The 14,679-nt window shown below is 38.2% G+C and overlaps 2 protein-coding genes across 4 annotated transcripts in view; both read left to right on the forward strand.

The window, feature by feature from the left end:
* LOC137982124 (uncharacterized) overlaps positions 1-11,667 on the forward strand; it is a 44,067-nt gene extending 32,400 nt beyond the window's left edge. For all 3 annotated transcript variants that reach the window (XM_068829183.1, XM_068829184.1, XM_068829185.1), the window contains exon 26: positions 11,205-11,667. In XM_068829183.1, the coding sequence (XP_068685284.1) occupies positions 11,205-11,285 (81 nt within the window). In that variant the 3' untranslated portion in view covers positions 11,286-11,667. The remainder of the gene's footprint in view (positions 1-11,204) is intronic.
* A 486-nt stretch (positions 11,668-12,153) lies between these two features.
* Positions 12,154-14,446, forward strand: LOC137982126 (transcription factor Sox-3-like). The gene has a single exon (XM_068829186.1). The coding sequence runs from the start codon at positions 12,726-12,728 to the stop codon at positions 13,719-13,721; it is 996 nt and encodes a 331-aa protein (XP_068685287.1). The 5' UTR covers positions 12,154-12,725; the 3' UTR covers positions 13,722-14,446.
* Positions 14,447-14,679: the final 233 nt, after the last annotated feature.

The raw sequence follows: 14,679 nt of genomic DNA on the forward strand, positions 1-14,679 counted from the left end.
TTTCGTACCATTATTTGTGAATGAAATACCATAGGGGAAAGCAGTGATAAGCCAGTTGCCGTACAGATAGTTCTTTCTTGTGTAACAATGAGTATTAGAATATTTTTCAGTAATCCTATGAGGAAACCTGAAATTTCCTGCATGTTTGAGGGACGTAACTGTTTTCTCGTAAGCGTCGAAATTGCAGTCAGATTTTTGTATTGAGGCTTTATTCAACAAATATGGTAAGCCATTTGGGAAGAAACGCGTGAATCGATCCGCAAAAAATGTAATAATGATAATAATAACAATGATAATAATAATAATAATAATGGTAATGATAATACTTACAATGATTTCGATAATGATGATGATAATAATAATAATAATAATAATAATAATAATAATAATAATAGTAGCAGCATGAAATAGGATATTGCTTTTATGAAACACACGATGTTTTTGAAGACAATACATGTTTCGGATGAGGCATTATCTATCGTCAGTTGTACAGTGAGAAATAAAATGAAAATATGCAGAACTTCTCAGGTGTGAACTTCCACAAGCTCCAATTGAAAATCAAGGAAGCCATGCACATCCTTTGAAAGCAGCCGTGGTCAAACATCTGAATTTATCCCTTTCATATTACTTAATCTTCTTTCTTAGCTTAAATAGTTTTACCTTTTTTTTTTGGGGGGGGGGGGGGGGTTCGCGCCTTCATCCTTAATTATTCTCGTTAATATCTCACTTTGTTAAACTATTTATTGTATATTTTCATTTTATTTCTCACAACTGACGATGTGACGTGGGGTTCATCAAAGTATTATTATTATTATTATTATTATTATTATTATTATTATTATTATTAGACTATTGACAAAAGGCTACCAGAGGTTTCTTGTAAGAGGATTATCACTTCCTAAATTTCCTTGTTTGCATGAGAAAGCTTTCCTAATTATATTCTAATCATATTGAAAACCTTAGTACTGTAAGGTTTGTTTTTGACAGTTAAGTAATATTTCCTGTAAGTAGTCTCAGGTCAATATTGTTCTCTTAAGCAGTTGTCTGCAGAACACTTCGGTTCATTGTATTAATGTGCACTTCGCTTTTGGATAATTTGCCACTTACAAATAAGACGTATTTGCAAAAAACCTTTTTGTAACCTTTGTAAAAAGCTTTGGAATAATTGTCAACAAATATAGATGCATTCAACATTGATAGCTTATTCAAGGGAACTGCAAATTGCCTCCTAAAAGCCTTTTACGAAGAGAGGATTTTGATGTTTCTGCGCTATGATGAAGTTGACGTCATTCATTTCTTAGCGAAATAGAAATGTTTCTCGCCGAAGCGACAAAATGGTGGAAAACTGGTCTAATTTGTATAGAAAGTATTTAAATTGTCTCGTGGTGTGTTGAAAGCCTGTGAATGGTCTCGCAAAGAACAAAACGTTCTAGGAGGTTGTAATGTCCGCCATCGGAAAATACACAAGAACAATTTGAAATACTTTTATCCGTTCTTTTGTTTAGCTGTCTTGCGCACCGAAGATTTTTCCTAACAAAAGCAACTTTAAATCGGCGACTTTCAATTAGCTGGCTAATCTTTTGTTTCTAAAGACTTGTTTGCAGTGAATCTTCTTTTGGGTCCATTCACTCGATATAAAGCAAGCTAGAGTTTTATTGTCCGCCAGCAAACACAGCACACAATACTTCACTTGAATGCACGTCATTCGCTATCAAACAACATAATAAGCATTTTGTGTTCTTCATCAAAATAGCTTTTACGATGATTTCAGATGCGAATGCTTTTGTGTCAGCTAGGCTAAAACGATGCGTCTCCTTATTATGCGTTTTACTTTTCTCGTGTAGTCCTCGAGTAAGGTTTTTTATGAGTGTCGCGGAACAGGGATTGTTTGGTGGGAATACGGAAGAGGAAATCCCTTTCATACCGGTAAGGCAAACTGATATTTGTGTTGAATTTATAGGCCGTGCGCAATGCCTACGTCACGGCGATAATCAGCCGAATTTGAGAATGAAGCTCTTAGATTTGAAGACTTTTGAAGTGCGATCTTACGATGAAAGCCCGAGTACTCGAAAAGTTTTGCCTGGCTTCTTTGAGCATAGTTCTCGAATCAGGATTTATCGATTTTTATGCGATATAAGTTCAAAACATAGCTGTTATCGCGTTAGCCTTTTTCAAGGAAAACGAAGAACTCGACTGATCACTGCAAGGAAGTTTGAGCTTTTGAAAATCCGTGCCATTTCAACGTAGAATAAAGTTTTAATCTAATGAGTGAGCGAAGTTCTTGTTAAACGATTTAACATTGTATCTGCGGGAGCCTATCGCAGACTGAGATTTTCGCTTGGCTCCCTCGTGTGGGCCATTGTATGGAATGGCTTAGCTCTTCATTAAGCCGTTTTATATTGCTGAAGATATCCCGCATCGACCGGGGAATACCCTGGAAAGGAAACCACACGCGAATTATTAATTTTGTTTCTTTATTTCTCAATGTGGCGAAACCGAAAACCCACATTTCAGCACTGTGAGAAGAAACTCGCTATTTAAATAATTTTACGTGCGACGTCTCTATGTACGAAAGTTGAAACTTGCCGTAAAGGATACCCCAACTTTGCAGGGCTCATTTGTAACCATAGTCACGGTGTTGTCATGTCAACAGAAAAAGCTTGCTGTAAAATGACGAATATTGACAGTCTTCGTAGAACTTCTTTATTTTACTGAAAATTTATCACTTCATTGAGACTTTTTGATATGAAAATGCCAGCAAATATCTAACCACTAATTAAATAGGATGCTGGCAGCTACGGAACCCTAATTTGAGGCTCGATGTTTCCAAATTAGGACAGCTTTGGCCGCTTTTTGTCGATATTTGTACAGATGTTAGTGCGAGGGGAAAGATCTTTTGTTGTTTCCTTGCTTTTTGTTTGTGGAGTTTCCCTCTTTCTTTTTATTTTTTAAAACAAATCAAGAATTCTACCCAAACTTGATTAAATTAGGTCCAAACAAGCTAGCCGCCTCGGGGAAAGGGAAATTTAATTGTGTTTTTCGGAACTTGGCGTGGAAGAATCGCAGCATTGCGATTGTGTACCCTTGGGGTCAATGTTAAAAAACGTATTCTAACGAAAATAGTGTTCTTGAACTGCGATATTTCCCTTCCTGTCGAAAGTGCTTTTCGGATGAAAAGAAAACGAGCTCCAGTGTTTGGTACGTGCTGTCCTAACCAGTCACAAACGTGCTTTGAATTTCGTTGCTTTTTCTCATTGAATATTGAAATAAAGGAACTGAAATTCTTCTCTCAAAGGCTTGTCGAACTCCAAAGACGGTTTTAACTCTGGGAATTTCCCTTGATTTTAAATAAAAGATTTTAATCAAATTTCGTTGCCTTTGCCTTGAGAGTATTTTGCCAATACCTTTAATTTGATTCTTCAATTGTGAAGCTTCATCGAGGTTTAAGTTTTGATTTTTTTTCGTTTAATAAAGAAATGTGGCTGGATCTAATTAACTTGTGCTAATAAAGTGAACAGTCCTTTCCCGAGTGACACATGGGCAAAAAAACAAACCTAACATATCAAAAACGCTGTCCGCTTTAATCCAATGATATTTATAAGAGAGTTTAATAATTTCTGACTGCCGCATAGAAATTTCATGATATTGAGTTTAAATTGCAATTTGCACCGCTAATTTATTTTTGTGGTTTAAGGTCCGACCGTAAGTGTCTTGAGTGAGTTTAGTTTTTAAGGAAATTAATTGCTAGCGGTGTTTTTTCCCCTCTGATTTCCGTCTGCCTTACTTCTTTGAACAAACCGTTTCTTTTCCGGTAGCTTGAGAGTTTCTACACTTATCGTGCCCTCTTCGGAATCACAAATTTTAACTTCTCAAAACAAATCATGTTTCTCATTAAGTCAGCAATAATCGTAGGACTTGCGTTTTCTTCAAATTCTTTTTCGTGGTATTGTGATGCAAAATTTAAGGCAGGTCCGTTTGAAAATGTACTTGTTAATGTTTTCCTTTTTTTGTTGAATATCGAGGTATTCATTAAAAATGTGGTATTATTGCTAATGTCGATCATCACAAGTTCTGATGTTCCCTTCTTATGCTCGCATCTGAAATAAAGAAATTTATATTTCAGAAATCATTTATTTTTTTCTTGTCGTGAACTCAAAACATTTATTTGTATCTGAACACTAAGAACATACATGTATATGAAGACCCTCGGGCCTGTTCATTTTTTTCGTAAAGATTGAGCCATGGAAAAGTCTGTGTATTTAGCGATATTTGCACGCCGTGATGTCACTTGCTAAGCGTGTTGATTTCTATGAAATATAATCACATATCAAAACTCTTGTAGCTGTACATTTAAATGCTACATGTAGGTTAAAGTAGAGATGCCGCTCTTTACGTTATCTGTACGCCATGATATCGTGTTATCCCACATGCAACACACACCAGTTTCAGACTTGCATGAAAGCGTGTGGCTCTTCCATACACGTGTCAGATCGCCTAGTCAAACGGGCTTTCCATTGTGTAGCTTTGCCCCAGGTGCTTGGAACGGTGACCGCACTGCCTTTGTGTTTTCCTCACACGTTATAATCTTCTGAATAGCTTGTTTATCGTGCTTTCTTTGAAATAAATCAAGCGATTTGGCTTTTCCAGTCGTATCGACTGGTATCTTGTTATTATTTATCTCTGGATGTAACATCGCGTTAAGCTTATTGCGGCTTTCATCCGTTCTCGTTAACACCGTTTGCGTCGAACAGCTTTTTTGGCCGAAAGTTTGCGTCGAGACTTCGCAGGTTATCGCGGCAGAACACGTGGCGTCGGCTATCAGGAAACGTGTTTAGTAAGTCCTTTTTTTTTAATCATGTGGGAAATTTGAGTTCCATCAAGCAGTATCTTTTTTTCTTTGTTCCATCCGTCCTTTTTTTTGTCGTCTAAGTTTCAAAAAGCGGATTTTCCTTTTGCCGCTAGTCTCATTTGACGGTAATTGGACTGCTTTTCGCCTTCGCGTTTCGGTTGCTTCGAAAGTGGTCGATATAAGCCGCGTGCCGCGGTCTGTACGTGACCATAACAAAGCTGATGTTAGCCGCTTAGAAATTGATATTTTCTTGGGAGGTCATATATTTGGTATTAATGATGTGTGTGGTTGAGTAAAATGAGTTAAATGAGAGAAACTTGATCCGTACTCTTTTATCACATCGTTAGCTCTTGCTTGGAAACCAATATTGGCCCACGGCAGGTAATTAATCTTTCATAAAACGAGCCCTTCGACATCGGATGGAAAAACATACGTTGCTTTTACGGGTTCGATCCGGTTTATCTTTTACTCACACTTTTTCCGTATAAAAAGTTTATTTGCTCATCTTGAGTCAACTCTAGTATGTTTTTTCGTTTTCTTTTATGATCATTAGATCGCTGACTTTAATTTGCATGATCTTTTCCTTAAGTTTACGAGTAGAGAAAATTGCTCATTAAAAGCTCAATTTTTTTTAAACGTGTATTGCCAATGAACTGTCTATCACTGACGCTTTTCGTTGTTTGCTTAGCAGAAAAAACGTTTTTTCCATGTTTTTTTCTCCCCTGTTTTTTCGCAGTTTTCAGTTAGTTAAGATTGAACGATTTTAAGCAGACAATTTTGAGGTGCTTCGACGACAACACAAATATATAATGTGGTCAAACCTTATCAGTTATTAAGTACAGCTAAAAGGTCTTCTGGGCTCACCGCAATTAACATGGCCTTTATCGACGGATAATAACCTAGAAACTCACTTAGGAACAAGCTAAAAGCACATATTTCAAAGTCACTGTAAAAATTGTGTTTTGAAGTCATGGGTGACATAAGCCATTGACGTCGATGATTTCGTTCGACGAGCCAATTCTATTAAGTTCGTTTTGATTTTACATCCAAGTTGAATTTAAGCAACAAAGAATCGCCCAGAGGGAAATATCCGACTTTGGAATATTAATTAACCGCGTAGATTTTACAAAATGCAAAATAACTGTACTTTGAGTGTTGAGTCTGATCATGTGTGTTGTATATAACATTGTGCCTTTTCCGTAGGCTTAGTATATATATTTTTATATTTCTTTTTTCACACACTGCCCAAGGAACTAACGTGTAGGTGACGAAACTGCAGACTGCAATGAAGCGAGTGATTGAAGATTATAAAGTGACCAGGACGAGAAACGTTTGCCCTTTGAAAATAAGCGAGACTTTTTATGATGTATGGGGATACAAGTAGAGGCATGGCCTCGGTGATAGATTTTTTTCTGGTGGTAACTGCAGAATACCCGGCCACTGTTGAAGCAGATCGTATAAAGATCGTTGTTTAAAAAATACACTCTCGGAGACTCTCCATCGGGGTACAGCGCCTCTTTTTCTTCTCGGCTAGAGAACTACTATCCCTTGCGTGTATGCACTCTTCTTACGGCCCGAAAACAAACCATTTTCCACGTTTGTTGTTTTAAGCAATGATTCTTTTTTGAGGAGCTTGATTGTCCACCTCGACACTTTGTCGCATGATTTTAAAACTTTACGTAAATTTACGAAGGAGGAGTAGAAAACTGTTTCTACACCTTGCTCAGTATGCATCCGTTTCATAATTGTTTAATTTCCGATGAGAACTTTTCGATTTTGCCTGAAGACAGGTTTATTGATTTCAAGTCTGCAGGCGTTAAAATTTTCTTGGCTCCAAATGGGGTGATGTGTCTGAAGGTTTGACGCACCAGCCATAATTTTTCTTTTACATTATGTTTATTTTTGCTGCTGGCGTTTTGAAATAACCAATAGACTGTATTGTCAAAATCTGTCCACACCTTCACGAACACTGCCATATTTCCTCTCAATACAGCCACTTGAAAATTCGATCTTGTCGCACGAATTACCTGGATAAACTTTCTTCGAAGTCGTTGCCTTGGAAATTTTGTAACTGGTGAATTATTCTCAAACTTGCCGCCCTTATCAAAGACGTTAGAGTCATTTCATTTTGGTCTTTTCCCAATGGGTTCCATTCATCCTCTTGGGAAATTTTCTTCGCCTTTGCTTGCTTTCTTTTACTGTTGTTGAGTAGGTTTTGAAAATCGACAAATCAATTTCGCTTTTGTCTACGGAAGCACAGTTGACCTTAAGCTATTCATTTCGTATTCCATTTTTTAAAATTTTTTTTGAGACGCTGGCGCGCTTTAGCGTTTCATAGCATGTCTCGTGAACTTAGACGCAAGTATATAGGCGAACATTTTGGCACCGTAGGGGGATAATGAGTGATTTGGAGCCATTTCATTTGTAGGTTTGCACATTTTGTTAGTATTAAAATCCTCGTGATTTTCTAAGACTGTGTGATAACATTGCGTCTTTATAATGTTTTAATTGTGTAGTGGTGTCTTGAGTGAGAGTGTTTTTGTAAGTATCTTCGTCGTGCATTAATATCATTAGTTTTCGACTGCTATATTTTTTCAGTTTGGTATGTGACATGCTTGAAAATGCGAGATTGATTCTTCATAGCCATAAATGGTTGAAACAAGAAATATATATAATCTTATCGACCGTTATCTCAAACAGGGAATTTAACGTTATAATAATAGCCGACACAAACAGAATGTGTTTTTTAACCCTCGGACAGCAATTCTATCGCTTCAAATTAAGGGAAACACCGTAACCTAGCTGTATGTTGATGTGCGAAATTGTAGAAGGAATTTTTAAAAAGCTATATTTTAAGCGACCCTTTGGCAGGTCGCACCAGTGAAGGTTTTGCGTCCGTTTAAATTGTCAGAAACGTTTTTTAAACAATTGTTGCTTGACTCTCATATATCTAGCGCCGGCAATAATACCGGAATATAATGTTTCGCGTATGAAATTTATTCAAGGCATTAAGACTAGATTTTAGCCATTCTACATCGCAGTTTTAAATTATGCCCACACGTGTAAAAAGTTATTAATTTTTTTTCTAGCAGATTATCTTACAAATAAATTAAGTCTATCTGAACGAAGCGCTGTCGCAGAACTCTTCAATATAATTTAACAAAGTTTATTCTTGAAGAAGGGTGTTGTCTTCACTGATATCCAATTCCAGGTTTGTTCATCAATTTGCTCTTCGATCTCCGTACGTTTTAGGAATTTTCCGCGGTGTGAAAATGTACTTGATTTCGCGTTAACTTGCTCGCGTTAAATTCCTCAATTACTTGGGCCTTGGATGTTATGACAGCAACCTTTGTACAGTGTAGTTGTAATAATTGGTTTACAATACGACACCATCTTTCAAGTTTCGAGGGGTCTTTACTTAACTTTAATTGGGAACTGTTCCTTACATCTCATTCCTGATTATATTCCAATTTTGTAGGGATAAAAAAGGTTTCTTTTTTTGCACTGTTGCCTCTCAAACTAAAACAGTTAAGATCTTTTTTTTTTAAATGTTACTAGAGACAAGTTTTCGTTCCTAAATCATAACTAATAATCAAAACGATTTTTTCTGTTGGCTTTTTTAGTTTTGCATGCAATTAGCACTGGGCTTCGTTAAAGATCACACTTTATAATTTTTATGTGAACTCTGATACGTGATTTCATGGTCAGTAAATAATTCCAGGTTCGAATTTCAAGAATATGTAAAATTCCTCTCGCTGCTTATTGTTGATTTTGTGTTTTGATTAATAACTGATTTCTTTTAATCTACGATGTGTATCGTTCTACTGGCTTTATTACCTCCAACGCCAGCCTTTGGTGCAGAAAAAGCTAATAAAAAAATCTCCGTCCTATTAGCAGGCGATGTAAAATGTCTGATGAAAACTGTTTTTAACCTGTTTTTTGTATTCTAGCTGTTCTCCAAAAATTTTGCTTTGTATTCGAAAAATTTAACTCTCATAATGCTGCGGTTGTAGATTTTATTTCTGTGTAGTTAAAGTTAAAAGTTAAATTTAGAACCCTCAAACTTAATCCTTTCTTCTACCGCTTGTTGATGTCTTTAGGCAGCTGTTTCAATGTTTAGATAATATGAAATGTCGTCTCTTACTATCTTACATTTGTTGACATAAGCCTGGAGAATTTTGAGTACTTTAAACCCGCTTTCAAAATTTGAAACTCTGTGGCGAATAATCCTAATAAGACTTTTTGTGAAAAAAGTGAATAAAAATTGTAGAAAACACGATGAATTTTAGCTTCGGACAACTAACTTAAGACCCACTGTAATGCAGGGGACAAGTTTGAATTCGTCGTCCGTTGTGGATCGAAGGGACAGAAAAATTAAATGTGAAAGCTTTGGGCTTTTAAGAAGTGGGCTTGATTCTATATCTCACTTAAGATAGTGCGACCTCAAGGGAAGGTTAATTGTAAAGAAATAACTTTTATACCTTGGATTTTATAACGTAATTTTCCCTCGGGCTGCCAAAGGCAATCTTAGCAGGTCGTGTAAACGATAAATTCTTACTTGAAAGTAAATCAAATTCATGAAAACAGAGCAGTACCGTGGCAGTAAATTAATTACTCCACTGTGTTTTGACGGAGGCAGTAAGATGTTGCTATTTCATTGATGAAAAGTGCTTAAAGCCTTCCAAGTATTTTGCCAAAACTTCGCATGGTATATTTTTATATTAACTTTCCTCAGTGCAAGACCGATAACGAAATTTTGAGCACGGTCATGTATATAACGAAATTCACTTTACCCTATCAATGGTCAACTCGTTGATCGATGCTTTTTAAAGACATATTTATCGTTGGATCAATTCTATTGCTGTTCCCAAAATATATAAGCACCTGAGTGCACAATAGAAAAGGAGAACCTCTTTTTGTGTTCAAAAGACAAATTTCATATACAGAAAAGATAAAGCCTTATCTATCCTTGACAATGGGATAGATCCTTCCCCTCAAATTATTCCTTTTCACTGAAGTTGGTTGTTTGATTCAAAACACAAATGAGTTCAATTCATCCTTTCCCGCAACGTCGATTTTTGTGAATATTTTTTCACCGCAGAAAACTAACTTTTGGTGTTTGGTCCTTAGATAAAATTCCCACCTACGAGAAACGAAAAAAACATGTTCTTCTATGCCATCGGGTCGCATGATTTTTTGTTGGCAGTTTTAAAAATAAGTAAACGATTTGCTCTCCCGAGCTCGTATAACGCGATCCAAGGGAGGGCCTCTCATTTTGTCGACCATTATAGATTTTGATTTATGCTTATTTCCGAGGTTTTCGGCGTGAAAATGATCCAAATTGCCTTGTGTTTTAACTACATATTAATAGTGGCTCCTATCAACTTAGTCTCCAACCACGCAATGATCTCGCGAGACACTTTAACCAGGTCACTTTTATGGCTGGTATATAAGTCTTTTTTGCCTGCAGTTTCTCAGTTGCTTTTAGAGAGCAATAACAGAACTTTTAAAATTAAAATCGTAAGGACAGTACTTTCGAGGATTCAGTGATATTGTTCAATTTATTTCATTGGACAGTGTGACAAGAAATCTTGCGGTCAAATTCAAGTCTACCAATTCTATATTTGAAGGATATCTTAAACTCCAACGTTTTCTTGCTAATCCGTATCGGAGATCTCTTTGGATGAAAAATCTAGATCTATCAACGTTGGTCAATTATTCATCTTGAAGGCTTAGCTTTGTAGGCGGGACAGTAAGGTCTAATTTAAAACATTTGATGACAAGGGGATAAATTGCTAGCGATCTTATCTAAATTTGCCTTTGTTGTCAAACCCTAGGGGACCTTTTTCGTCTCGGGTGGTATGCACCATTTCAATCGAAAATTTGATAATGAACTGCTAAAGTTGCTAACTCAGGCGCTGACATCCTTTCGCAATGCGTTCCATTTCCGATCGAATATCATAAACATTTCGCAAAGCTATGACGCGAATTCACGAAAAATGCGCTCTTTCCAGTGCGTTGACGCAAAATATAAACCCAAAGGGTCCTTGTTAACCAGAAGCGCGCAGGTTTGCGCTGTTAAATTACCATAAAGATAAGCTTTTTCTCTCGGTGTCAGGGCGGTTGGAAACTCTCGGGAAAGCAGCACAGCTCGTGGTGATTTCAAGAGCAGAAACTGTGTTTTTTAATTAGTTTACATAACATCGATGCTAATTACTTTCCCAACAGCACGTGTGGAAATGGTTATTGACCCCTGTCTAATTTCTTTTCCATCATTTTCTGACCACACACACACACACACACACACTCGCACACTGTTTGTCTGATAGATTGTTTTCCTTCCTTTCCTTCGCAGGTTCTCCGCTTGAGTGAAATTGTGTCGCTTGACGTGCGGCGCTTTTTATCCCACCTTCACAAGACGTTCGCGTCAACGTGAGTTTTACCGCGGTGCAAATAAACACGTTACGTTTCTTTGAATTAATTTTGGCAAGGATTACAAATATTGTGGTTCAAGCTTGCAGTACATGAGGGGACCTGGATTTGCAAAGTAGCTGGTACAGAGTTGGATAAACAACGTTGAACGTCTCGGCCATACTGCGGTAAAAACCGCAGGTTAATTTGAAAATAATTTCGACTGATTTTCTAAACGTGTTTAAGAATTTTAATCTTCCAGGAGAAAAAAATATTTTTCGTTACTCAATCGCGCTGAAGATACTATTTTTGTGAAAGACATTGGCATTTACAAATGACATTAACACCTTGCAAGTTGGAGAAGTTTTTCTATTACATTCAATAAAGAATTACTTATATGCTTCAAACAGTTTCCCATGCTCTCACCGGGGCCTCACAGGGTATCTGGACTGTTTCGTTTTTTTATTTAGATTTATGCATGTATGTCGCGAATCGTTTGCACTTTGCATAAATATTACTAGAGCGACGACAAGTGGCATTAAAGACGGCTTGTTGTGACCTTAAAGGCGGGCGATTTGTTGCTAACCTTGGCAAGAAAGCGGCTGTTCGTGGGCAGAGCAAAAAATCCCTGTTTTCATTACGAACCGAATCCCGGCAAATCGTTGCATGATTTCGAGATTTCGATATGTTTTGATCACACAATCTCTGTATATTTTGCTTTACCGCTAGATCGTTATACTCAGTTCCAGAAGACTAATTATTTTTGGCGCGAGGGACTAATTAATTGGTACCCCACTAGCGATCGTCCAATCACGTCTCACTGAGGACTAATTAGGTAATGCGTTGCTGCGGTAACGGCTGTCGCACAAAGGAGAATGAGAAAAATCAAATGAGTGGCGCACGTGCAGAAACAGACATACATTGACGTTCAGTGGGTCGAGTTTGAAATCACAACACCTGCTAAATACGAGCTAATTTCCATGTTCGGACAGATGACAGCTCATTTCCTTAGGCTCGGGTGATTAAGGCTTAATTGGACCAGCTGACGAGTGGATCACACGAGCTGATTTGTCGACGAATCGGTCGGATCTCGGAATCAAAACGTCGAATCCCGCCCCTTTTGACAAGCGCGCCAACAACTTGTCACATTGGCTGTCGGCCTGTCAAACGAACTGACGTGAGTAACGCAACCAAAACTTCATTTATCAAGTGTGTCATCGAGTGAACGCTGATTGGCTAATTCGTGCGAGCTCGCTTTCTGCCAATCAATATCACATGGAGTCGAGGAGGTGAGAGTCAAAAATAACGTGTGGTCTTCATCAGCGTGTAACGAGATTTTGAGAGCGTACCTCGACAGAACGACAAACCAACTCTCGACAAACCGACAGAAATTTGTCGTGGAAAAAATTTCACCGCCAACGACAAAAGGGTAATTTTATTTAAATTTGTATCGTTGGATCAAGCGATGTCGACAACCACAATTTTGACACCGTCGCCAAATGCGGGCTCGAACACGAACGGCGAGAGCAATGGAAAGTGTAGCCCAGACCGAGTTAAGCGACCCATGAATGCATTTATGGTTTGGAGTAGAGAGCGGCGACGCCGCATGGCTCAGGAAAATCCGAAGATGCACAACTCTGAAATTTCGAAACGTTTGGGAGCCGAATGGAAACAGTTATCTGACCCGGAAAAGCGACCCTATGTAGATGAAGCGAAGAGATTGCGAGCGGTTCACATGAAAGATCACCCAGACTACAAGTACAGACCGAGACGAAAGAGTAAAACTTTGCTCAAGAAAGATAACAAGTACACTTTGTCCATGCTTGGAGCTCAAGGTGGACCGCCTGTGCAGAGATCGGTGGTTCAAAATCCGAGCGATCACTTTGCCCAATTGAACGGTTACACTTACGGTCCTATTACGAGCTACGGCCAAATGAATGTCAGTGATCCTTATAGTAATATCTACGCTGCTCATCCTCTATCACCGCATACCCCTACTCAAATCCAGCCATCAAACGGCTTACATCACTCTGGATATTCGCATATGGGAAGCAATCCGATTTACCCTGCTGTTTCTACCCAAGGCCAAGTGTATAGCATGAATGGGACTCAGTCGATGAACTCGATGACTCCGCTGTCGTACTCACAACCTAACAGTCAAGTCCTTCTTCCAAACATTAAACAAGAAATGCCAAGTCCTGGTTCTCAGGCTAGCCGCGGTCGAAGCTGTACAGATCAACTTGGCGACATGATTAACACTTATCTTCCTGGTGAAAGCGGTGCTCCCAACACAAATCACCACCCAGTCACTGCAAGCCACATCCCTGCAAATCGCTACGCTCAGTGGCAAGAACCCAGTTCTGTGGCAAGCAATTTGCCTGTTCATAGTGGCGTACCCTCGGCAAGCATTTCTAGTGTTACTGGAGTAAGTGGGACGATTCCGTTAACTCATTTGCCGTGAGGGAATTGGCTGAATTTTTCTGCTCATTTCTACCGCGAGCGCGGTAAATTTATTCTGTATTTTGCTTCCCGATCTGTCTCGTCGTTTGTTTAGGGATGACACAGAGAAAGGGAAATTAAGTATGTCTTGACTCGACTTTCACCTTGAGAGTCAAAATGCGAGGGCTGACGACACAGAAAAAGAGAGAGAAAATGACCCGACAGCTATTCTGACGCGGAACTGAATTGACAAGTTAAGTTCAGTAAAATTTATAAACCGTACCGATGAGTTATTTAAGAAACTCGTTAACAGTCTCTATGGATATGAGAAGTTAAGAGTTCAGTTGAGAACTAAAGCGAAGTTAATTTTAATAACGCGTGTGATGTCAATATTCGCTAGATTGTATCTGAGCGAAAAAAAATCTTGCTTAGCAAAACTGGTTTTGTGAAGGTGCTCTAGTTGAACGAAGAATGTTCACAAGTGCATTCATTGCCGGCGAGATCGTAATTTTTGAACTTTTGGTGTTGGTTGCGTTTCTTGTTTGAATTGCTTTGTAGAAATAATGCACGTTTGTATGAATTTCTAACTCTTCTGTGTACCGAGCTAATATCAGTTAGTATTGCGGAGTTAAGTGAATCATACCTCCATGAAAAGCATCAACTTGTATATAACTTCAGATAAAAGAGAAAAGATAATATTTCCTTTATTTTCCTTTTGAAGAAATAAAAAAAGCACATTAAAATAAATCCTGAAGGGATAAGCTATAAAAATATTTCCTTTCGTTCCCTCCGACGCAAGGTAAAGCGGTGTTGAGACGACATGTGGTCTCTAAACTTTTTTTTCCAAAGCTGGTTCTTGGGTGAGTTTTGGGTTGGATGCACGAAATTTAAACACGGCCGCAAAATTGCCCAAATATTGTTTTATTTGAAGAAGTGCCCGCGAACGCCAAACAAAGGAGTGCGATTTGACGCGGAAAACG

Source organism: Montipora foliosa, chromosome 13, assembly GCF_036669935.1.
Source record: "Montipora foliosa isolate CH-2021 chromosome 13, ASM3666993v2, whole genome shotgun sequence".
NCBI lineage: Eukaryota > Metazoa > Cnidaria > Anthozoa > Scleractinia > Acroporidae > Montipora > Montipora foliosa.